The sequence below is a fragment of the Sitophilus oryzae genome, unplaced genomic scaffold, assembly GCF_002938485.1.
Source record: "Sitophilus oryzae breed Bouriz unplaced genomic scaffold, Soryzae_2.0 scaffold_1440_pilon_pilon, whole genome shotgun sequence".
Lineage (NCBI taxonomy): Eukaryota > Metazoa > Arthropoda > Insecta > Coleoptera > Curculionidae > Sitophilus > Sitophilus oryzae.
Window position 1 is genome coordinate 6329260 of NW_022146105.1, and position 25593 is coordinate 6354852.

Below are 25593 nucleotides of genomic sequence, written 5' to 3' on the forward strand. Positions count from 1 at the left end.
CTCCTGTTCCGGTGAAATCTACTCTCAGTGGGTCGTCCAGCTCGCCTGGTTGACACAGGCCGGGTAGAGGAAACACGGTAGCTTGTGTGCCACTTGTGGGGGCTGGTCTCGCGCAAGCGTCTCTCTGCAAGCTGTCTCTCTTGCAGTTTTCCTTTGTAGTGTGTGTAGTTTTCCTTCAAAGCTTTTCTTTGGTTGGTCTCTTGAAACTACCTTCTTGAAAACTTTAGGTTTCCCTCGAACTTTACAAGGGTTAGTCGGTCCACTTCTACAGAACCCCGTATGTAAAAGTAAGGGAGGCGAGAATACAATGGGGTGCCCCCTGCTGATCTCGCCGAAAGAAACATCTTTTATCTTTATTATTTTTCAAATAAATCGAAAATAACCAAGATATTTTACTTCGAAAATTTAAAAATATATATTTTTGCTTAAATTTTGAGCACTACTCAATTTTTTCTGGGTTTTCTTCTATTTTTTTCTTCTAACTACCTATGTTGCCATATCAATATATTATGTTTTAAACTAAAAATTAAAAAAGTTACAAAGAACTACATTTTTAAATTTTGTCTGCCGCAAGAAAATCTTATAGACGTGTTTCTGGGTTCTAAATATATCTACTACCCCTATATAATGTAGAATATTTAGAAGGGGGGTTAATCACTGCGACCTTACAGATCTATTGTGTTCCCCTTTCTTGAGTTATAACCAGTTATAACTCATCATACAGTCTCAGGGCTTTGACAAATGCCAGTATCTGAGACGGCTTCACAGAGGCCAGCGCTCCATCTTCGACATCAGCCATACCAAAGTTTATGACGTGAACGGTTGTCATCTCGGCGCATTCATTGATAAGTTGTTCTGGTGTTTCTCCGTTTTCCCCACAGAATCTGCATTCTCCGTTCTTTCTTAGTTTCAATCTACTGAGGTGTTTGTTTACGCGTACAGTACCACAAATTAATGCAGCTCGTGAAAAGACTTGATATAGATCATAAAGACATCCAATGCATTGAGAAGTTATACTGGAACCAAACAGCACAAATAAAATTGTCCAATACAATGTCCAATCCCATACAAGTTAGAAGGGGGGTGCCACAGGGTTGCGTGTTGTCTCCACTCCTATTTAATTTATACTCAGAAGCTATTTTCCAAGAGGCTCTGGAGGACGAGGAAATGGGGGTCAAAATTAATGGAGTGTGGATTAATAATATCCGCTATGCCGACGATACGGTCTTAATTGCAGACAATATACACGACCTACAACAACTGGTCAACAAGGTAGGAGAACAGAGCAAAGCAATGGGTTTAAACATCAACATCAAGAAAACCAAATTTTTGATTATATCCAGAAACCCAGATATGTTTATAAACTCCATCCTAACATTTAACTCAAGGCCCATAGAAAGAGTAGATAAATTTAAGTACTTGGGCATTTGGCTCTCCGAAGATTGGACATCAGACAAGGAAATTAAATGTCGCATCGAACAAGCTCGGCAGGCATTCTTGAGGTTTCGAAAAGTACTTGTCTGTTCTGATTTTGACCTTAGTCTTAGATTAAGATTCGTAAAGTGTTATGTGTGGTCGGTGCTCCTTTATGGTATGGAAGGTTGAATATTAAATTGGAGGCTTTTGAGATGTGGCTATATCGCAGAATCTTGAAGATACCTTGGACGGCTAGATTGACAAATGAGGAAGTTCTCAGACGCGTTGACAAAGAGCGTGAATTATTTGAATTGATTAAAAAGAAAAAGACCGCATACCTGGGGCACATAATGCGAAACCCCAAATATCAATGCTTGCATTTGTTAGCCATAGAAGGCAAGATCGATGGCCGGAGGGGTATCGGAAGGAAGAAAATGTCTTGGCGGAGGAATATTACAGTGGACAGGGCTACTCGATGTTCAGTCGTTAATACACACCGCCCGGAACAGAGAAGCAATGGAAAATGTTATCGCAAACATCCATTAATGGATCTGCACTAGAAGAAGAAGAAGAGGTGTTTGTTTAGGAGACAGTGTTAGGCTGTGTCCCTGTTAGAAACATGGGGGACAATCGGAAGATTGTTCTTAGGCTTAAATCAAGGAAAATCTTTGATTTTTCTCGGTCATAAGTTCTGAGAAACTTTTTCGACTGTCTTAGACCGTTGGAGGATTCCCATTCCAGGTTATGAATGGAATGGGAATACCACTCCTAAAAATATTTACACTTATTTAAGACTCACTCTGTATAATTCCTATACACATAATTAAAAAGTGTTCCACTTATACTCATAGTTATTTACATTATTGTATTTAACCATGAAGATTCGTTAAGTATATGTTAACAATTAATTAATCATGCAATAGCGCGCGAGATGTATTAATGTAAATCGTAAATATTTTGCTCCACATTTGTGATAACCTTAATAGTTTATTGATAAAATTATTACACATTTCCTACATTCAGTAAATCTTAATTCATAACATTAGAATAGGCCCTGTAAAATCTACAGTGTTTTAATGTTTCCAGGATAGTGAATAATATTAGTAACTTTTTGGTATTAGCGTTTAGTGTCGTGTTTTAAAATGGCAAGGATTTTAATAAGAATCCTGGATGAGTCGCGTATATCAAATAGATAAATTATATGATATACTCATATATTCTTTCAATTAAAATATGGTATTGTCTTCGTCAAAATGAGTAAGTATATTAGATAATATATTTTTGATTTTAAAGATTTTTTATTATTAAATATTATTATGTCAATACAAAATTCCGACTTCAAAGTTCTTGCCACGGTATCAGATAATCTGATGGTCCAGCAATGATATCCTTCAGTAAGTTTCCGCGAATATACGGCTGGACCATCCGTCAAGCAACCAGTTTCTCAGAGCCTGTTTTTTATATGAAGATCTAATGGGTGGAGGCAAGTGGAGGCCTCGCATCAGGTAATAATCTGTAGGCGTCAATCTTAACGCTCGCGTAATGCACACGCATGTACTTTTTTGTTCTTTTCAAAGTTTGGAAAGATTGGTTGTCTTCTCCAAAGCTGATCATCATACCATAGATCCATATGTTAGGATTCGTCGTACTATATGGCAGTGTATATCCGTTTAGCCATACTTTATTAGAGCTCCCACTTCTTTCAATTTATCAGAACACATGACCTGAATTTACCCTTAACATCGCTGTCATCTTCTAGCTTATAACGCAAACTGTACTGCTGGCTATTAAGAATCTTTATTCTGGTGTCCATTTTTTATCATTACTTAGTTATCTATATCTATTTGTTGTGGTATTTACATGTTAAGTACAGTTTACATAAAAGTGTCACAATATTCTGTGTACACAGAAAATGATTCTACCGACTGGATATTTTTGGAATCAAAATAATTTCATTGGACACAATTTAATTCTATACAAAACTGCTGTGTCTGGCCGTTAGGGGATTAACTTTAAAAAAATAAAGACATTCTTTAAGATATTTTAAGAACCGATATTCCGATTTGAATGATATTTGGGGTGCCTAAGTTTTGCTCAGCGCTTTAACATTTGACTTTTGCAAAAATCAAGAAAAAGTACGGGAAGGGTGCAAAACGAGGGATGTCTCCCTAGGGTAAAAAATGTACACGTATTGCCAAAATGTCATTTTATACAAGACTGCTAGTGACTGCCGACGACTGCCAGTGACTGCCGACGACTGCCAGCGACTGCCAACGACTGCCGGCTCAGCGGTATCTTAAGTTCCGGGCCTTTGTCGACCCTTGACATATATTATTTATCAACACATGTACAGGGTGGGCCAAATTGGACGCTTTTAAAGGGAAACATCCTTTTCTGTAGGAGATAGACGAAAACTAATATCGGTGTCTGGAGCTTAATTTTTATCAAAAACATGACGATGAAAACCGCACATAGATATCTGTTATCGTTTCGGAATTACGGGATGTTTTTCAAAAAAGTGCATTTTTAACAAATCACTGTAACTTTTTTGCTATAGAAAATTTTGTATTTTCATGAAAACATTTCCAAAGCACCTTTATATGTAGAATTTAATGGTTTAAGAATATTTTTTTTAAAAATTAACAATTTAGGAATTATGAATAGGAAATTGTTTATATGGGACACCCTGTGTATTTTTAATTCATTGAAAAGAATTAAAAAAAAAGAATTTTGCTCGATTCCTCTTCTTTCGAGATATACAGTTTGTAAAAATTCGCCCACTTTGAATAAGTAGGCTTTGAACGGCGGAATAATATTTGCAATGAGAGATGCAGAATTTTATAACAATTTAAATCACATTTAACAACATTAACACATTTGAACTATATCTAATAACAATAAATATTAATATCAAACCAAGACCTGAGATTTTGGTTGTTCGATATGTCGACCGTCTTCTGTTATGGACAGACGGGGCCGTTTTTTTCTCGCGGAATTAATTAACTCATTGGGGATGAAAGATACCCTCGCATAAGTAGTTCTAATTCTTGCCTATATTATATATGGGCAATTTAAAAATAAGAACCTTATTTATTCTTCCGCAAAAATAAAAATCCATAGGAACTAAGTCCGCCGCGCCGGCCTCGATGTCCAACGGCTGGGGTCTTGGTTAGCTATTCAATTATTCTCGAAATTGGCTTCAAAAATTTGCTGATAACTTCAGCATTCAGAGGCGGAGCCTTGTCTCGCTGGAAAAATATATTTTCGTTTTCGATTTTTTCGAATATACAGGGTGTCCCAGAAATAAGTGCAAGTATTTTAAGGGGTGGTAAATCTCGATAAAAGAAACATATTTTCTCTTTTTCGTTTTTCAAATAAGTCCAAAATAACGGAGTTATTTTACTTTGAAAATTTCGAAAAAAACATGATTTTCTGCTAAAATTTTGAGAACCGCTGGATCTTCTCTGTTTTTTTTTTCTTGTAAATTTAATCTAATACCTATGTTGCTATATTATGAAGAAATTATGTTATTTAATTAAAAACTTAAAGAACATGTGCCATCTTTCGTGGGCAGATTCCTCACGTAAAAATAAGATTTATTTTTCATATCAACATAGGTCCGATCGAGGGTGAAAACTACCCCCACACCTATATAAATTTTGGTATAAATATTTTTCAACTCCACCTATGACCAATTTTTTTTCGTAAAATGATCCTTCTAGTATTTACAACATACTTTGTCTTGTGAAAAAAAAACACCACGTAAACTAGAGACTATAAAGTGTAATTGAAAGCATTCCACTAATTGCGAGGTTCTGAATGCAGCTTAAAGCTTCATTCAGAACCTCGAAATCAGTGGAATAAATTAATAGTTTTAATTAGCCGTAGAAGTTTGTTCACCTAGTTTTAATGTAAGCATTCAGAACGTCATATCTAGTGGTAGTAATTTTCAATTAGCGGAAAAAGTTAACAAGCTTTTGACTTTTCCACTGATTATACTTCAAAATTTGCGAGGAATGTCATTTTGGCCTTTGATTATCACCCGTCGAGAAAAATTTTGGTTAGAATCAAAAGTTTATTGTTTTATAAGCTAAATATTATGCTCTTTCTATGGATACAACAGACTACCGCAAGCTGTTGCTAGGATATTTTATTAATTTTAATTGTGTTTTTAGACATTGTGAACGATCGTAAACTAAAAAGTATGAAGTGTAATTGAAACCACTAATTTATTTCACTAATTGCGAGGTTCTGAATGCAGTTTAAGCTTCATAAATTTTAAATTAATTAATGTTTAGCTTAATTCAGAACCTCGCAATTAGTGGAAAAAATTAATCGTTTCAATTATACTTTATAATTTTTAGTTTACGATCATTGACAATGCCTAAAAAACACAATTAAAATTAAAAGAATATCCTAGCAACAGCTTGCGGTAGTCAGTGGTACCTATCCATAGAGAAAGCCAAATATTTAGCTCATTAAACAATAAACTTTTGATCTCTAACCACAATTTGTCTTGACGGAAGATAATCAAAGGCTAAAATGACATTCCTCGCCACTTTTGAAGTATAATTAGTGGAAATGTTAAAAGTTTGTTAACTTTTTCCACTAATTGAAGATTACTACCACTAATTTTGACGTTGTGAATATTAGAGGAATAAACTTCTACGCTAATTGAAACCATTGATTTATTCCACGAATTTTGAGGTTCTGAATGAATCTTTACATTGAAATTAAAGCAACAAACTTTTGCTCTAATTGAAACCACTAATTTATTCCATTCATTTTGACGTTCTGAATGAAGTTTTTTTGGGTTTATTTTTGAATGATGCCCTAACGGACGAACGAAGCACTTTTATATAAAGGTAAATCGTGACCAAATAACTTATTTGGTTTAAAAAAATATGTATTTTTTTTGTCCGCGGATTATTGGACCTCCCTGTATATTTCTTAGGTCTGTTTTGGAAAAAAGATGCCCAATTTTTTTTCTCCAAAACTATGCGATGTGGCGGTTTTTACAAGAGAAAAAATCTAGTAAAAATTATGAGGTCCATTTTTGCGGAAAAAAAATCACTGGTCGGCGGAGTAGGAACATAGGTCTACTAAAGCTTCTCTCCAAAAAATCCTTTATGGGTATTTCGCCACTGCAAGAAAATCTACAAAATAAAATAGTTATTTTTTGTAAACATTTCTGTATTAATCTCAAACGGAAACGAAGAAAAAGACGACGGAAAGAGATAAACTTTCCGAAACGTTAAGCATTTTTTTGTTCGTAAGGCAAATTTGTGTATTTGTAAACCTAACTTCTGACAAGTAGTTTCCGTTCGGGATTAACGCAGAGGTGTTTACAAAAAATAAGTATTTTATTTTGTAGATTTTCTTGCAGTGGCGAAATACCCATATAGGATTTTTTGGAGAGATGAATCCGCCACATAGGTATAGACATTTTTTACTAAAACTTATGTAGCGGAGGGGTAAAAGTCAAATGTTAAAGCGCTTAGCAAAACATAGGCACCCAAATATCGTTCAAATCGGAATATCGGTTCTTAAAATATTTTAAAAAATGTGTTTATTTTCTTATAGTTTGATATCCTTTAACACAGTGGCGGATACAGAGGGGGAGCCCCTGGGGTCCAGCCCCCCATATAATCTATAAATTGGGATATATATTTGGATTTTGGGTTAAAAATGGCACTCTAAAAAGCATATTCTACATTACTTTTTATTTGGTCCTCTCCAAAATAAATTCTTGTATCCGCCCCTGTTCTAACGGACAAATAAAGCACTTTTGTACAGATATAAATTGTGTCGAATAAACTTATTTTGATTCCAAAAAAAAAATAGTAGTTCTATGTCCACGGAATATTCGGACACCCTGTCTATACATTCTCGATTTTTTAATATTATACGTTTTTGTCAATGTTTGGCTTTGATTTGGTTATAAACTAATTTCATTCCATAAGCAAGAAAAATTGAGCTAACGGGATTATATAAATAGAATCCCCAAAACCGTCATTAAGTCACAGTCACAAGTATTAAAACTGTATATAATTCCATTACGACCATTACCATAGTATAACGTAACTAGTAGCGCCACTCACAATAAAGTGTATTCCTCCTGGCGACAAAATTTGGCAGATTGTTTGCAGTGTGTATAGCGTTTCAGTCAAGATCCGACATTCAAGCTGCGGGGTTCAACCCTTGCTTCCCAGAACAGAGTCGCATTACAAAAATTAAGTTCGTTACTGTGTGCTACCATTGATTACCTTAATGGATCAGAAAATTGTTATGGGTTATTAAAATTAAATGAAGTGAAAAGAATACATAGCTATTTAAAATCCGTAATGCTATTTTTTTCGTGCTATTTTCGAATTAATATATCGATATATCGAGATACACTGTCATGGCCCTTTAAAATCCTATATCTAAACGCATTATGCTCAAAATTAATTGATATTAACTCGTGAGGTAATAGACATATTGAGATATTCTTTGATATACATTTCTTTTTACATGTGAGAAACTTTATACACACAATTACAATTTTTGCTCTATTTGACTTGTTTGTTCTCATCTGATGTATGAAAGGATATATTTTTATATTACTTTTACTTTTATATACAGGGCGTCCCAGAAATAAGTATTTCAACCGGTAGATGATTTTGGCGTCAGAAACACGCCGATGAGGCTTTTTTGCGAAAAAAAAAATCTAAATTTGGAATTTAAAAAAAAAATTTGGAAATATTTTTAGTTTTAAGTTAAAGAACATAATTTCTTGATAATATGGCATTAATAATAACATAGGTACATAGGATTAAATTTATATGAACGAAAATCCAGAAAAGATCCAGTGGTTCTCAAAATTTAAGCAAAAAAGCATTTTTTGTTTAAATTTTCAAAGCAAAATAACTCGGTTATTTTGAACTTACTTGAAAAACGGTAAAGAGAAAAAATGTTTCTGTTGACCAGATCTACCACCCCTTAAAATATTTGCACTTATTTCTGGGACACCCTGTATATATCGGTCTAGAACGTCTTGCGACGTTGTCCGATGCCTAACCTCCACGTGTTCCGATCGTTCCATTGTCCCTCCCTTAGATTTCTGGCACTCATTGCTCTTGTGACACCCTCCTTCCAAGTCTTCTTAGGCCTTCCACGTTCGATGTTGGGATAATTTGCTTGCATTGCATAATTTGTTTTGGAAGTCGGGTGTCATCCATCCTCTGGACATGTCCGTACTACATAAGTTGTTGGCGTTCGATGTCGGTTGCCAAAGACCCCTCTATTCCTATTCTCTGTTGGATTCCTTCGTTTCGGACTCCATCTCTTCTGAGAGTTCCTAAGGCTCGTCTATAAGCATCCATTTCTACCGCTTCCAGTTTTCTTCGGCTGGCTTCCGTTATTCGCCAAGTTTCTGCACCATAGAGTCTGTTCTTTACCAGGGTCTCGTATATATTGATCTTCCGTTTTTTCATTACTCCAAAATACTCCATTCAGACAGCCAATTGTTCTTCTAGCTTGTGATATTCGTTTTTTTTTAATTTCTTTGTCATCTTTAGCTGTCGTGTCAAATATCACTCCTAGGTAGGTGTAGTCATTGCAGGCTTCTATCTCTTCATTTTCTAGATGTAGGCTAGATAATTCTGCACCAATATTTTTACTTTTACGTACCTAAATACATCTCTGGCGAGTCACGCACACCTTTTAGCCACCGCAGTGTTCGGAAAGGTTTGAAACTATTTGGGTATATTCGTAAACCCGATGCGAATACAAAATCATTCGATGTGACAGAAATAGATCAAAATATTTGACGAGAAGTGAAACTACTAATTTCTTTCTACTTTATACTGTGACATTATTGACATTAAAAATTATATTTACATATATTACTTGGTTATTCATTTTTGTTAAATTCTATTGATTTTCTTATTAACAAAAATATATTCCAATGGTATTCGCAGAATCAACTCAAATCTGAATAAACAAATATTTTTTAATAGATGTGTAAAAGATATGTATTTACTTTCATCAAAGCGTCAAACTATATTCGCTTTGGTGTAAGTTATCTATAGCTTCTAAGTAGGTACTGTTTCGGTATTTAGTTTAATGCTTTTTTCCTAAAATAACTGATATTGTAAAAAGAATTAGTGATTAGTTTATTTTGTTTGAATAGGTTTATCAATATTACATGTAAGTTTGTTTTTTATGTAGTTTTATGTCTGTTTATAAATACAATCAGGGTCGGACTGGGCCAGAGGGACCCGGGTGGATTTTTTGTGTATTTTTTCGGCTTACGTTTTGGTCAATTTTTCCCTATTGATTTGTTGTTAGTGTTTGAAATCAGAGAACTACCCGTAATGCAATGCAAATGTATGTAAATATTAATAAAAAAAAGTATTTTAGGGATGACCTCAGAATATTAGCGGCACTTTTTTCTGTTTCATTTCTACACTGAAAGAAAACATATAAAATGAAAATACTACAACATTGTATATATGTTTGTTAACATAATATGACTCACAATTAATTGTTGTATTAGCTAAGTTATTATTCTTTCCCAACTGAGTATAGTAGCAGTAAATTGTGCCAAAAAATATACAGAGAAGACCAGGCTACGAGTAACATAGCAAGTTGCCGGACGAATTTACGTTTACCCGATTTGCGTTCGTACTAGAGTACTTGAGATTCACTGCCGGCTAGTCGGCTGGACAGGCAGTACGCAGTTGCAGTTGTGCTTGGAAGGGTCGGTCGTGACACTAGGAATACGACGCGAGGAGAGCCGAGTATTTATTATTTTCATTTTAAGTGTTTATCTTCACTGACGGTAACATTTAAAATAAAAATACTTAAATATTTATTATTTGAGTGTGTTTACAAGCCAAAATAAATAAATTCTCTAAACCCGAAAAAAACTAAAATATTACTCTAAATAAAAAAAAGTTATAACAAGTGTTCAAAAAGACCACCTTCTTGTGCTAGACAGAAGCCTAGGCGGTCGTAAAATCCCCGTCTGACATTGGCTAACATATTAGGGCTAATAGTTTGGAAAGCCTCTCATATTTTTACTTCAAGCTCATCCAGATTATTAGCCCTATTATGACCATACACTTTAGATTTTACATAACCCCACAAAAAGAAATCATTGGGAGAAAGATCTGGTGATCTAGCGGGCCACAAAATAGTTCCATGTTCACTAATTAAACGGTTGGGAAAAGTATTGTTCAAATATTCTTGAACAATACGGGTATTGTGGGCAGGGCAACCATCTTGTTGAAACCAGACATTGTGGAATCTTTCTCCCAATAACTCACGAATTCTAGCGACAATCTGCTGCTGTAACAAGTCCAAATACTTTGCAACAGTTAAATTACCCTTTATAAAAAATGGACCAATCATATGCTCCCCTACAAAACCACCCCAAACACTTGCTTTAACTCCTGTTCTTCATTAATCAACACATCAGGCATTTTGTGTTTTTGTGCGGACACGCATCCATGTATTTCAAAATTATTAATAACTCTTGATATAGTAGGTAAAGATGGAATTGGCCTGTTTACAAAAGTTTGTGGAAAAATTGTTTGTATATCCCGATAAGACCTATTTTGGAAATACCATTTTACAATTTGAATTTTCTCACGAACTTCGTAAACATCCATTATTTTACTTAAAAAATAAATTTTACACGAGAGTTGTAGCGAGAATCTATGTATTCGTTTTGGCTATTAAAACACGGATAAATACAAATTCTGTAACATTGTTATCACATATCTACCTATTTTTATTTTATCGCATTTTTTCGCCTGCTTTTTATCCGGCGGGCGGGTATACATACGCTAATTCTTCCGGTTCTGCCTATGTTACTACTACGGTGGTCCGGTCTGTATATAGTTAATAGTGCTACAATTTGTAATAATGATTTTCATTTAAATTTCAACGAGTACAATCTGAATATTCTCTGACACAAATTGTGAGAATTACCTCCACACTTGTTCGCTATTTTCGTATAAAATCAAGCATATTTAACTATTTTGGAGATCTCATGATAGAAATAAAAGTTACAACGTGATGCCTAGTCACAGGCCTAGTACCATTTTAGATGCAAAATGCAGCAGCGTTTTCTACGATTGTGGGGTTTATTACAAATTATTTTTTCCGTGTATTTAAGATTAAATAACGAACTGTTTTACATGTAGGTCCTAAGACAGGGGGGCCCGCAAATGCTGGGTCCGGCTGGCAATCGCCACTCTATGGCCAGGCCGATCCTGCATACAATATTCTTTCTTACTTACTTAGTCTTTCTTACTTACTTACTTAAACATATTTATACTCAAAATAATTTTCTATTTCTGATTTTTTTTTCTTTTTGTAATATATGCGAAAAAAAAAGATATATCGCACAGTATTTTGGGAAATATACACTGATCATTCACATATATTTTTACAATAAATTTGTAGTTTTTATTTAAATGAAATGCCGTGTACCTATACAGGGTGTTTTAAAAAACATGTTATCTCTCGTGGGGAGATTCCTCACGTAAAAATAAGGTTTATTTTTCATATCAAGATAGGTCCGATTCTGCTTTGTTTCATAGCTACAGGGTGTTAAAGTCTTAATACTTAATCTTTCGATTTATTTTAATTTTCTTCAGTACTTTTAGTGATTTGAAAGAAATTTTGAGGGTAAAAGTTACTATATAAGTGTTACATATTTTAATGCTAAAAAAGTGTCAATAAATTCATCAGGGACGTGCATATGGATTATCACTGGAATATTTCTAGAAAAAATCATGTGCGCCATTGACTGTTTTCTTTTGATATCAAAATTGTGTAGGCCATTTATTGCCAATTAAAAGTTATATCTTGATATTTTGTCGAATTCGGCCTCCTTGATGAGATAAACGCAATTTTATTAACCACAATTAATAAAATTAAAATAAAAATAAAATTAATAAATTATATATTTTACCTAATTTATTATTAAATATTATTACTATTAGCTGTGCTATTAGTTATTGTTACTATTAGTCCAATATACAGCAATTTCAAATAAAAAAATATTGGTATTTAAGATAATTACAAAAAATCTAATTTTAAAAAGTTTTAACATTCTGTAACTCTAAAACTATGCCTTTCTATACACATGTTTATAGGATCCTTTTATCATATTTTTTGATGAGAAATCAATGTGTACTTATTTAAAACATTTGCTAATGATATTAAGAAGGCCGAAATCGACGAAATGTCAAGAGGCAACTTTTAATCGAAATTAAACTGCTTACACTATTTTGCTAACAAGAGAAAAAAAATCAGTGGTGTACATGCTTTTTTTAGAAAAATATTTCAGTGATAACCCATACGCACGTCCCTGCATGGTGAATATGTCGACACTTTCTTAGCTGTAAAATATGTCGCATTTATAGTGACTTTTACACTTTGCTTTTACCATCAAAATTTCTTTCGAAACGCTAAAAATATTTGGAAGGAAATAATTATACAGGTTGTTCCAGAAATAAGTGCAAATATTTTAACTAGTAGTATAGTTTAACCCCAGAAACACGCCTATGAGGTTTTTTTTGCGAAAAAAAAATGTTGAAAATTTAAAATTTTTCTTGACATTTTCCGGGAAATTTGAAAAAACTTTTTAGTGCCACTTGTTTATTCACCTGAGATTTCTCTACGGTGTATCTAAACCTTGCAGTGTTGCAACCTCCTATGTTATCCACATTCTACATAGTTCTACATTTATAAATTCATAGAAAAATTTCTACTCAAAAATTAGGAATGTTAAATTTTTATCAGTGCTCATTATTGATAATTATTATAGAAAAAAAAAACACATTAATTATTTTTAGTACTTACCCTTTCAATGAAAACTTAACAAAAACCACCGAAAATTAACTAAAACATTACGTTTATGACGTTTACGAAAATTATTCATCATATTATTCAGAACCAGGTCACAAAAAAGAAATTCCTAAAATGTTTATCGTAATTTAGAATTCAATATTTGTTTTCTTTCATGTTTCTCTGTTTTATTTGAACCACTGATTTACAAAACACCTTGAAAAGCGCACATTACTTTGAATACCGTCTCTTATCGCCACTTTACGAACTACTTTCAATCTAAGACATGTTTCACTCACAATTTTAAATACGTATTTTGTTTTTTTCGCTATTTTTGCGATGTATTTTGACAGCCCAAACGTCGCGCGTCGGCCAAGAGTGCCACGTGTGAACTGGTCCTTTGAGCCGCGCCGTCGTGGCAGGCTTGCGTCAGACGACGATGTTAAGCAACGTTGCTGTAGTTACAACAATTTCAAATTCAAGACATTCGAAGCAATCAAATTTGTATTAAATTTTAAAAATAAAACAGAGAAACATGAAAGGAAACAAACAAAACGAAAATGAATTGATTATTCGTCGGGCTGTTTTCGATATATTGAATTCTGAATTACGATAAACATTTTAGAAATTTCTTTTTTGTGACCTTATCAATAATCAATTCATTTGTGTTTTGTTTGTTTCCTTTCATGTTTTTCTGTTTTATTTTTAAAATTTAATAAGAATTTGATTGCTTCGAGTATCTTGAATTTGAAATTGTTGAAACTACGGCAACCTCGCATGACGCAAGCTCGACACGCCGGCGCGACAAAGAAGTAGTGAGCAATTACCAACCAGTGATGCGTGGCTGTCTTGGCCGACGGTTGGACTGTTGACGGAATTGTCGAAATACATCGAAAAAATAGCGAAAAAGCAAAATACGTATTTAAAATTGTTGAGTGAAACATGTATTTTCTTAGATTGACAGTAGTTCGTAAAGTGGCGGTAAGAGACATAATTCTCAACATTTATTCATTCAGAAAGATATTCAAAGTAATGTGTAATGTGTGCTTTTCAAGGTGTTTTGTAAATCAGTGGTTCAAATTGTGATGAAGCCTATACGAAAATAATGTGTTAAGTTAAAAATGGGGACTGTTATTTTAGCAGTTTTTATAATAGCACGTACAAGTAAGCAGCACAATGAAGTGTATTTTAGTTAAGTGTGTATCGAAAAAGAGAACTGTCGCAGTTACATCGATCTGTCATAAGTATCTTTTTTAATGTTGGGTAAGTTTTTTAATTTAACTTTTAAACATTTAACTTTTAATTTATTTTATGTAATAATATCACAATCTTAAAAATGTAATGCATCTCTGCAAACTCCTCAGGTGTTGTGATTTTATGACTTACTTGTAAACATATACTTTCTTGTCCATATGGCAACACACACTACAAATCCGGGCTTGATCCGGGTAATTGGATGTGGCAATATCTGCCGGCGGTTCTCAAAATGTTGCGATTATTTTTATAAATTTTCAAAGTTAAATAACTTGGTTATTTTCAATTTATTTTAAAAATGGTAAAGAGAAAATATGTTTATTTTGACCAGATCTACCACCCCTTAAAATATCTGCACTCATTTCTGGGACACCCTGTATAACAAATCAAAAAAATATTAAACTTTAGACTTTAACACTCTGTAGCTACGAAACAAAGCAGAATCGGATCTATGTTGATATGAAAAATCTTAATCTTATTTAATAGAAATACAAAAATTAATCTTATTTTTACGCAAGGAATCTCCCCACGAGAGATGGCACTTGTTTTTCGAAACACCCTGTATATTTTTAACTTCAAAGTTAAGGAATATAGTAATTTATTGATGCTTTATAACCGAGTTTATAACTGATTATAGTAAAAACACTTCTTTATATTTTTTTTAAATACGCTCTATATCCAAAATCGATATTTTTGGAATATATTTTTTTTGAAAATGAAACAAATGATCAATTTGTCTATAAGTTTTTCTTTTTTTTATTCATAGAATAAATATTTTTATTTGGCACATAAGTAAAGACGGTTTAAATAGCACGATAGCCATGATATTTAATATGTAACGGCCATACCACGTTGGCGCACCAGTTCCCGTTCGATCACTGAAGTTAAGCAACGTCGGGCGCGGTTAGTACTTGGATGGGTGACCGCTTGGGAACCCCGCGTGCCGTTACTTTTTTCTTATTTTTTATTCAGTCCTTCCATCATTAATCAGTATTTAATATTTTTTTAAGTACATATTTAATTTTTTAAGTATTTTTTATCGTTTTTCTATATTTTTTTTTATTTTGATTTATCAAAAAACAAGCGTTTTGATACCTTACCTATTATTAAACGGCCACCACACCACTCGCCAAATACTTCTGGATGCCTACTCGATTTGAATCTCAAATTTTCGAAACCGATTTTATCACGTGCTTTTTTGCGTATCTAATTAACACAATTGTTTCCACAGAGACGTTCAGGAAGTTTACAAATGGAAGGCTGTGAATTATTGCATTCAGTCTCAACTAAAATAACCGATCTCTGATTAATTAATTTTATTTTTTTAATGACGCCAAATGACTAATTTATAGCAAGACAAACTTTAAAAGTTGTTTGTTCGGGTTCTTATTTTCGAATCTTCAATGAATTCAAATAATTCCGTAAAAAACAGAGAATTTTTGGAATTTTGATCACTAAATTCATTGATTCTATTTTGATCCATCTAGTACAAGCTTATTCAACCATTTCCAGTTATGGTGTAGTCTTCCTTACATACTCTCAGGGGCTCAGGTTATCCCTGCTAATTTCCTAATATCATGGTCCCATCTCAGGTTCGGTCTTCTTCTACTCTCCTCCCTTCTGGACCGCTCCTTTAGTCTCTGGAAAGTCAATCCATATCTGTTTCCGCTGACTTCCGACTACTGGTATCAAAATATATATACTGTTATTGAAAATCGAGTTAAAAGTTTGCAAGAAAAAATTGAAGAAAATGTGGAAAAAGACGTCGACGATGTGGGCAAAAAGAAAAAGCTGGCTTTTCTGGATCTCCTGCTTAATTCAACAATAGATGGAAAACCATTGACTAAAGAAGATATTCGTGAAGAAGTTGATACATTCATGTTTGAGGTAGTGATGAGATGATGATCATCATCATCATTTATTCAACCATTTCCAATTATGGTTGCGATCACATATTTAGATACTCTCTTTGTAGTTGGCTCAGTTTGGGTCTTATTCTAGGTCTCTTCGTGGGTACCATGCTGTAATTCTTGTTGTCCATCTGTTATCCGTTCTTCTTGCCAGGTGTGCTGCCCATTGCCATTTGAGGGATTTGACTCTGTGAATGACGTCTATTATCTGGGTATTTTGTCGTATCCACTCTATTCTTTTACTGTCACTCTTGGTTATCCCCAGCATATTTCGTTTCATTGCACGTTGTGCGACCTGCAGTTTCCTTATGATGTCCGTTTTAAGTGTCCAAGTTTCGCATGCATAGGTCATGACAGGTAGTACACATTGGTCGAATGTTTTCTTAGATAGAGTGGCATTCTAATAATGATTGAGTTTCCTCCATAAGTACTCCATGCTAACTTAATTCTTCTGTTGATTTCTAGTAGTAGAGATTTCGAGCTATGTATTAGTTGTCCCAAATATATATATATATATATATATATATATATATATATATATATATATATATATATATATATATATATATATATATATTAGATTTTAATATGATTGAGTTTCCTCCATAAGTACTCCATGGTAACTTAATTCTTCTGTTGATTTCTAGTAGTAGAGATTTCTGAGCTATGTATTAGTTGTCCCAAATATATATATATATATATTCTTCTACTATTTCCAGTGTTGTGTTATTTGTTATGATGTTTTTTCTTTCCACTAGTTCGTTCTACATTACTTTAGTTTTTGCTAAATTCATTGTGAGACTCACTTTATTGCTGACTGTATTTAGTTCATTAATTTGTTCTTGTAGTTTTTTAGGACTATTGGCAATTAGGACTATGTCATCAGCGAATCCTCGATGGTTAAGATATTCTCCATCTATTTTTAATCCTTTGTTGGTCCAGTCCAGTTGACGGAAGATTTCTTCTAATATTGCTGTAAATAAACAGTGTAAACAGCTTTGGGGATATCGCGTCTCCCTGTCGTACTCCTTTATCAGCTGGAATATACAGGACGAGTCTTAAATAAGTGCAAATATTTTTAGGGGTAGTATATTTCGACCCCAGAAAAACGATTATGAGGTATTTTTCGCGAAAAAAAATGAGAATTTCGAATTTTTTGAAAAAATGTTTGGACATTTTTTTTAGTTTTTAGTTAAAATATATAATTTGTTGATAATATGGCAATATAGGTAGTTGATTAAATTTTCAAGGAAGGTAATCCAGAAAAGGTCCAGTTATTCTCAAAATTTTAGCAAAAAATCATTTTATTTTGGAAATTTTCAAAGTAAAATATTATTTTACTGTTATTTTAGATTTATTTGAGAAACAGTAAAGAGAAAATATGTTTTTTTATGGAGATCTACCAGCACCAAAAATATTTGCCTTATTTAAGACTCTCCAGGAATATCAGCTTAACCAGGCCTATTCGGTAAAAAAATTTCACACCCTAAATTTGAAAAAAATATTAATCCAACATGACATTTTAAAATAATTTCAATTTGTTAAGTTGGCCAAGGTATTGCTAAAACTCAAATGGGTAATATTTCAATATATAAACATGAATTTTTTGCATTGTAGTTCATTCACATTATGATTGTAGATCTTATGTTTACCTTTTCAACTGTCAAAAAATTTCCACTAAAGTTTCGTGGCGCCTCGAAAAAATTTCCGGAATTTTTTTCAGTTGCCATGGTAACTAGTCAACATTAAAGCATGTTATTGGTTGAAAAGTAGAGGTGTGAAATTTTCAAAGTAAAATATTATTTTACTGTTATTTTAGATTTATTTGAAAAACGATAAAGAGAAAATATGTTTTTTTATGGAGATCTACCAGCCCTGAAAATATTTGCACTTATTTAAGACTCACCCTGTATATCAACATAACCAGATGGTAATTAAAAAAATATCATTGTAACAACAGATATTTTAAGGAACGTCTATGGTTACTTACTTTACTGAGCTTTATGAAAAAAAGTCCTTTGACTCGAGCTTAAAACCGACATGATATGAAAGTCTCTCGATACAAAACCAAATTGAACCAGACGAGACGAGACAAAATTAAACGAGAAAACACTATATAAATAACCCTCTTTACTATTCGATCTTGACCTGCTTCGGCTTACTTCGCAAATAGTGTAGATGTCGTTTTTAAGTTTAATAAAGAAAAAATAAAATAATTTTAAAATTCTTGTTACATCCCCTATTAAATGTATAAAAATCTATGTAATTTTTATATTTTTAGGCAGACGGAACATGAGACTCATTATCAATATAATTGCCTGTTTATGTTTGATCCTGCTTCCAAGAGTTCTAACCGAGCAATGTTCTCATACTATAGTCGAGAAGAATCTGACAATCCATTGTAATAATTTGTCAGTAGAAGAATATCTGGACAACATGTTCGAAATGAGAGTTGACATCGGGGATTTCCTGCAAGACAACAGCACAAATATCAGCATAGAATTAGATCAAAACAACTTTACTCACATCGATGAATGGATCTACTTACCATGGGAGGAGCGTTTAGAGAACATTTTTACTTTAAGAATAACCAATTCATCTATAAACACCGTCAGATCTTTATCGAAATTTCGATTTTTAGAAACCCTAGATCTCAGTAGCAATAACATTTCTGACTATAACTTCCTAAACAGAATGAAAAGGTTAAAATACTTACATTTAGGTTATAATAACTTCTCAGATGATAGCTTTTTATTCGATTATATCCGAAGGGAAACTACTAACTTAACTAAACTAGATCTACGTCATAGTAACATAACAAACTTTACCATTCCATACGGGGTTGTAAATGGTTACGATTTAAGTTACAACATTAATTTAAAAATGATACTTTTTGAAAACACTCCTCCAGATATTCGATTAAATTTAAACCTTAGTGGTAACACGAATCTCACTGTGATCAAAAACAAAGTGTTTGACAGTTATTACATTTGTTTGTCCAGCATTGACCTGTCGAACTCCCATAATAATTTTAGCGATATACTTAAGAATGTTCGTCCATCACATAGCATTTCGTTAAAAAACAATTATCTACCAAACTTAAATGAGACAACATTCAATCTCACTCATATTTATTTGGACTGGTGCATATCTTCGCTTGGACTGTCAATAGATTTGTCTAATGTCAGTATGCAGAATATTTCAGCGGGATTTTTTAATTCCCGTCAACTAAATTATTTAAATTTAAGTTTTAACAATCTTACAAAACTAGAGCATTCATTTTTCGATAATTCTAGTGTCACTTCTCTAAACCTTTCGTATTCCAATATATCTTCTATAGGATCTAATGTGTTCAAAAATACGAACGTAAAAACCATCGACTTATCCAGAAATAGCATTATCTCATTAGATGGAGTTATTAATCAAATATTTAGTATAAAAGAAGCATTGTTGGGTTTTAATCTTGTTAAAAACATCACTAAAGCTGTTTTTAAGAAATGCAGAAATTTGGAACTTGTTGACCTATCAAGTGTTTACACTGACTATGTCGGTAAAAATGTATTTGCCACATTACCATCCATGAAGTATTTGACAGTTAGTTTTAAAGGTTTCTTGAATTTACCTGAAGTCCTAAATATGCACGTATTAAATTTAACTATTGTAAATTCCAAACTAGATCGGTTAAATTCAAGTTCGTTCAAAGGATTCTATAAGTTGGCTCAGTTAACTTTTATCAATTGTTCTGTCACTGGTATCAGCGAGAACGCTTTTAAAGGGTTATACAGTTTAAAATATCTGGATTTTAAAGGACTAAACGCTCCCAGCATAGATCCCAAGATATTCAAGCCCTTAAAGGCATTAGAAGATTTGAATTTATCAAATTTAAATTTAAAAAAGATTAATTCAGATCTTAGTGAATTATATTCGTTGAAGAACTTAAATTTATCTTCAAACTCTTTAGTTTTGGAACAGTCGGCGTTTACTTCGTTGAAAAAATTAGAGGTTTTGTCTTTAGCGAATAATAAGCTATCAACTATACCAGTTGGAATATTCTGGCCATTAGAAAAATTGACGCATTTATATTTGAACAATAATGCTTTCCAGCAACTTTCACCCGGTGTATTTTCTGGATTAGGTAACTTGACACTCTTAGATTTGTCTCATAATGGACTATATCGAACTAAATTACACATTTTGTTATCGATTTCGGTGGGTAAAATGGAATTTTTGTATCTGCAAAATAATAATCTAGGTAGTGAGTACGCTCACGAGGACAGTAATTTAAGAAAAAACGAATTTAAGATGATATCTAACCACGCGTCATTAAAGAATATCGACATAAATAATAACGAATGGCAATGCACTACTCTTGTTGATTTAATATCAAATTTTATGAGCAAAAACATTTCCTGTTTACCTACAGACCCGGAGTACAAAACTACAAATATTAACGGAATTAGATGTACCGTATGATCGAAAAAAAACGGCGTCCTGTTGGCTGGGAAATGACGATCGATGACATTTCCCATATAAATTTACATAAAAATGAGAGCGATCTTCATTTCATAGCCATTGCTGACGCCGTTTATTTTCGATCATACGGTATTTAGATTAAGAGTAAAATACGTCTCATTAGATGGGGTGTTAATATCAATATTCTTTAAAAGCGGTGATAATCATACATCTTGACACTAATAAAGAATGACTATGCACCACTCTAGTTAAGTTAAGATCAATTCATATTAGCAAAAACATAACTTGTTTACCTAAAGACCTAGTATATGAAACTTCGAAAAAAGATTAACGGAATTTGCTGTACTTAGATTAATTATAAAATATTTGTGACAATAACTTTTGATGACTTATTTTGTACTTACTTTTTAAGCTGTAGTGTTCTATGAAGTCATTAAATTAAGCAATACAAATCATAAACATTTCTTATTATATCCCATGTACTTCAAAAACAAACGTTATACAAAATGACAACGATCTTCATTTCCACGCTAACTCTGACGCCGTATTTAATATCTGGATAACATGTTCGAGTTGAGAGTTGACATCGGAGATTTATTGCAAGACAACAGCACAAATATCAGCATAGAACTAGATCAAAAGAATTGTACTCACATCGACGAATGGATCTACTTACCATGGGAGGAGCGTTTAGAAAATATTGTTACTTTAAGGATACCCAATTTATCTATAAACACCGTCAGATCTTTATCAAAATTTCGATTTTCAGAAACTCTAGGTTCCAGCACTAATAACATTTCTGATTATAACTTCCTAAACAGAATGAAGAAGTTAAAATACTTACATTTAGGTTATACTAACTTCTCAGATTATAACTTTTTATTCGATTATATCCGAAGAGAGACTACTAACTTAACTATACTAGATTTACGTCATAGTAATATAACAAATATTACCGTTCCATATGGAGTTGTAAATGGTTACGATTTAAGTTACAACATGAATTTAAAAATGATACTTTTTGAAAACACCCTTCCAGATATTCGATTAAATTTAAACCTTAGTGGTAACACGAATCTCACTGTGATCAAAAACAAAGTGTTTGAGAGTTATTACTTTTGTTTGTCCAGCATTGACCTGTCAAACTCTCATAATAATTTTAGCAATATACTTAAGAATGTTCGTCCATCACATACTATTTCGTTAAAAAACAATTATCTACCAAACTTAAACGAGACAACATTCAATCTCACTCATATTTATTTGGACTGGTGCATATCTTCGCTTGGACTGTCAATAGATTTGTCTAATGTCAGTATGCAGAATATTTCAGCGGGATTTTTTAATTCCCGCCAATTAAATTATTTAAATTTAAGTTTTAACAATCTTACAAAACTAGGGCATTCATTTTTCGATAATTCTAGTGTCACTTCTCTAAACCTTTCGTATTCCAATATATCTTCTATAGGATCTAATGTGTTCAAAAATACGAACGTAAAAACCATCGACTTATCCAGAAATAGCATTATCTCATTAGATGGAGTTATTAATCAAATATTTAGTATAAAAGAAGCATTGTTGGGTTTTAATCTTGTTAAAAACATCACTAAAGCTGTTTTTAAGAAATGCAGAAATTTGGAACTTGTTGACCTATCAAGTGTTTACACTGACTATGTCGGTAAAAATGTATTTGCCACATTACCATCCATGAAGTATTTGACAGTTAGTTTTAAAGGTTTCTTGAATTTACCCGAAGTCCTAAATATGCACGTATTAAATTTAACTATTGTAAATTCCAAACTAGATCGGTTAAATTCAAGTTCGTTCAAAGGATTCTATAAGTTGGCTCAGTTAACTTTTATCAATTGTTCTGTCACTGGTATCAGCGAGAACGCTTTTAAAGGGTTATACAGTTTAAAATATCTGGATTTTAAAGGACTAAATACTCCCAGCATAGATCCCAAGATATTCAAGCCCTTAAAGGCATTAGCAGATTTGAATTTATCGAATTTAAATTTAAAAAAGATTAATTCAGATCTTAGCGAATTATATTCGTTGAAGAACTTAAATTTATCTTCAAACTCTTTAGTTTTGGAACAGTCGGCGTTTACTTCGTTGAAAAAATTAGAGGTTTTGTCTTTAGCGAATAATAAGTTATCAACTATACCAGTTGGAATATTCTGGCCATTAGAAAAATTGACGCATTTATATTTGAACAATAATGCTTTCCAGCAACTTTCACCCGGTGTATTTTCTGGATTAGGTAACTTGACACTCTTAGATTTGTCTCATAATGGACTATATCGAACTAAATTACACATTTTGCTATCGATTTCGGTGGGTAAAATGGAATTTTTGTATCTACAAAATAATAATCTAGGTAGTGAGTACGCTCACGAGGACAGTAATTTAAGAAAAAACGAATTTAAGATGATATCTAATCACGCGTCATTAAAAAATATCGACATAAATAATAACGAATGGCAATGCACTACTCTTGTTGATTTAATATCAAATTTTATGAGCAAAAACATTTCCTGTTTACCTACAGACCCGGAGTACAAAACTACAAATATTAACGGAATTAGATGTACCGTATGATCGAAAAAAACGGCGTCCCGTTGGCTGGGAAATGACGATCGATGACATTTCCCATATAAATTTACATAAAAAATGACAGCGATCTTCATTTCATAGCCATTGCTGACGCCGTTTATTTTCGATCATACGGTATTTAGATTAAGAGTAAAATACGTCTCATTAGATGGGGTGTTAATATCAATATTCTTTAAAAAGCGGTGATAATCATACATCTTGACACTAATAAAGAATGACTATGCACCACTCTAGTTAAGTTAAGATCAATTCATATTAGCAAAAACATAACTTGTTTACCTAAAGACCTAGTATATGAAACTTCGAAAAAGATTAACGGAATTTGCTGTACTTAGATTAATTATAAAATATTTGTGACAATAACTTTTTGATGACTTATTTTGTACTTACTTTTTAAGCTGTAGTGTTCTATGAAGTCATTAAATTAAGCAATACAAATCATAAACATTTCTTATTATATCCCATGTACTTCAAAAAACAAACGTTATACAAAATGACAACGATCTTCATTTCCACGCTAACTCTGACGCCGTATTTAATATCTGGATAACATGTTCGAGTTGAGAGTTGACATCGGAGATTTATATGCAAGACAACAGCACAAATATCAGCATAGAACTAGATCAAAAGAATTGTACTCACATCGACGAATGGATCTACTTACCATGGGAGGAGCGTTTAGAAAATATTGTTACTTTAAGGATACCCAATTTATCTATAAACACCGTCAGATCTTTATCAAAATTTCGATTTTCAGAAACTCTAGGTTCCAGCAGTAATAACATTTCTGATTATAACTTCCTAAACAGAATGAAGAAGTTAAAATACTTACATTTAGGTTATACTAACTTCTCAGATTATAACTTTTTATTCGATTATATCCGAAGAGAGACTACTAACTTAACTATACTAGATTTACGTCATAGTAATATAACAAATATTACCGTTCCATATGGAGTTGTAAATGGTTACGATTTAAGTTACAACATGAATTTAAAAATGATACTTTTTGAAAACACCCTTCCAGATATTCGATTAAATTTAAACCTTAGTGGTATCACATCTCACTGTGATCAAAAACAAGTGTTTGAGAGTTATTACATTTGTTTGTCAGTGACCTGTCGAACTCTCATAATAATTTAGCGATATACTTAGAAATGTTCGTCCATCACATAGCATTTCGTTAAAAAACAATTATCTACCAAACTTAAACGAGACAACATTCAATCTCACTCATATTTATTTGGACTGGTGCATATCTTCGCTTGGACTGTCAATAGATTTGTCTAATGTCAGTATGCAGAATATTTCAGCGGGATTTTTTAATTCCCGCCAATTAAATTATTTAAATTTAAGTTTTAACAATCTTACAAAACTAGGGCATTCATTTTTCGATAATTCTAGTGTCACTTCTCTAAACCTTTCGTATTCCAATATATCTTCTATAGGATCTAATGTGTTCAAAAATACGAACGTAAAAACCATCGACTTATCCAGAAATAGCATTATCTCATTAGATGGAGTTATTAATCAAATATTTAGTATAAAAGAAGCATTGTTGGGTTTTAATCTTGTTAAAAACATCACTAAAGCTGTTTTTAAGAAATGCAGAAATTTGGAACTTGTTGACCTATCAAGTGTTTACACTGACTATGTCGGTAAAAATGTATTTGCCACATTACCATCCATGAAGTATTTGACAGTTAGTTTTAAAGGTTTCTTGAATTTACCCGAAGTCCTAAATATGCACGTATTAAATTTAACTATTGTAAATTCCAAACTAGATCGGTTAAATTCAAGTTCGTTCAAAGGATTCTATAAGTTGGCTCAGTTAACTTTTATCAATTGTTCTGTCACTGGTATCAGCGAGAACGCTTTTAAAGGGTTATACAGTTTAAAAATATCTGGATTTTAAGGACTAAATACTCCCAGCATAGATCCCAAGATATTCAAGCCCTTAAAGGCATTAGCAGATTTAGATTTATCAATTTAAATTTAAAGATTAATTCAGATCTTAGCGAATTATATTCGTTGAAGAACTAAATTTATCTTCAAACTCTTTAGTTTTGGAACAGTCGGC

At 32.6% G+C, this 25593-nt stretch overlaps 1 protein-coding gene and 1 non-coding gene across 2 annotated transcripts; both read left to right on the forward strand.

Annotated features, from left to right (window-relative positions):
• The first annotated feature begins 2347 nt into the window (after positions 1-2347).
• On the forward strand, positions 2348-24100 carry LOC115876588 (chaoptin-like). The gene is made up of 3 exons (XM_030892407.1): positions 2348-2673; positions 18706-20891; positions 21450-24100. The coding sequence occupies exons 1-3, from the start codon at positions 2670-2672 to the stop codon at positions 23496-23498; spliced, it is 4239 nt and encodes a 1412-aa protein (XP_030748267.1). The 5' UTR covers positions 2348-2669; the 3' UTR covers positions 23499-24100.
• Positions 15349-15466, forward strand: LOC115876943. The gene has a single exon (XR_004049236.1). It is a non-coding gene; the product is annotated as a 5S ribosomal RNA (ribosomal RNA).
• Positions 24101-25593: the final 1493 nt, after the last annotated feature.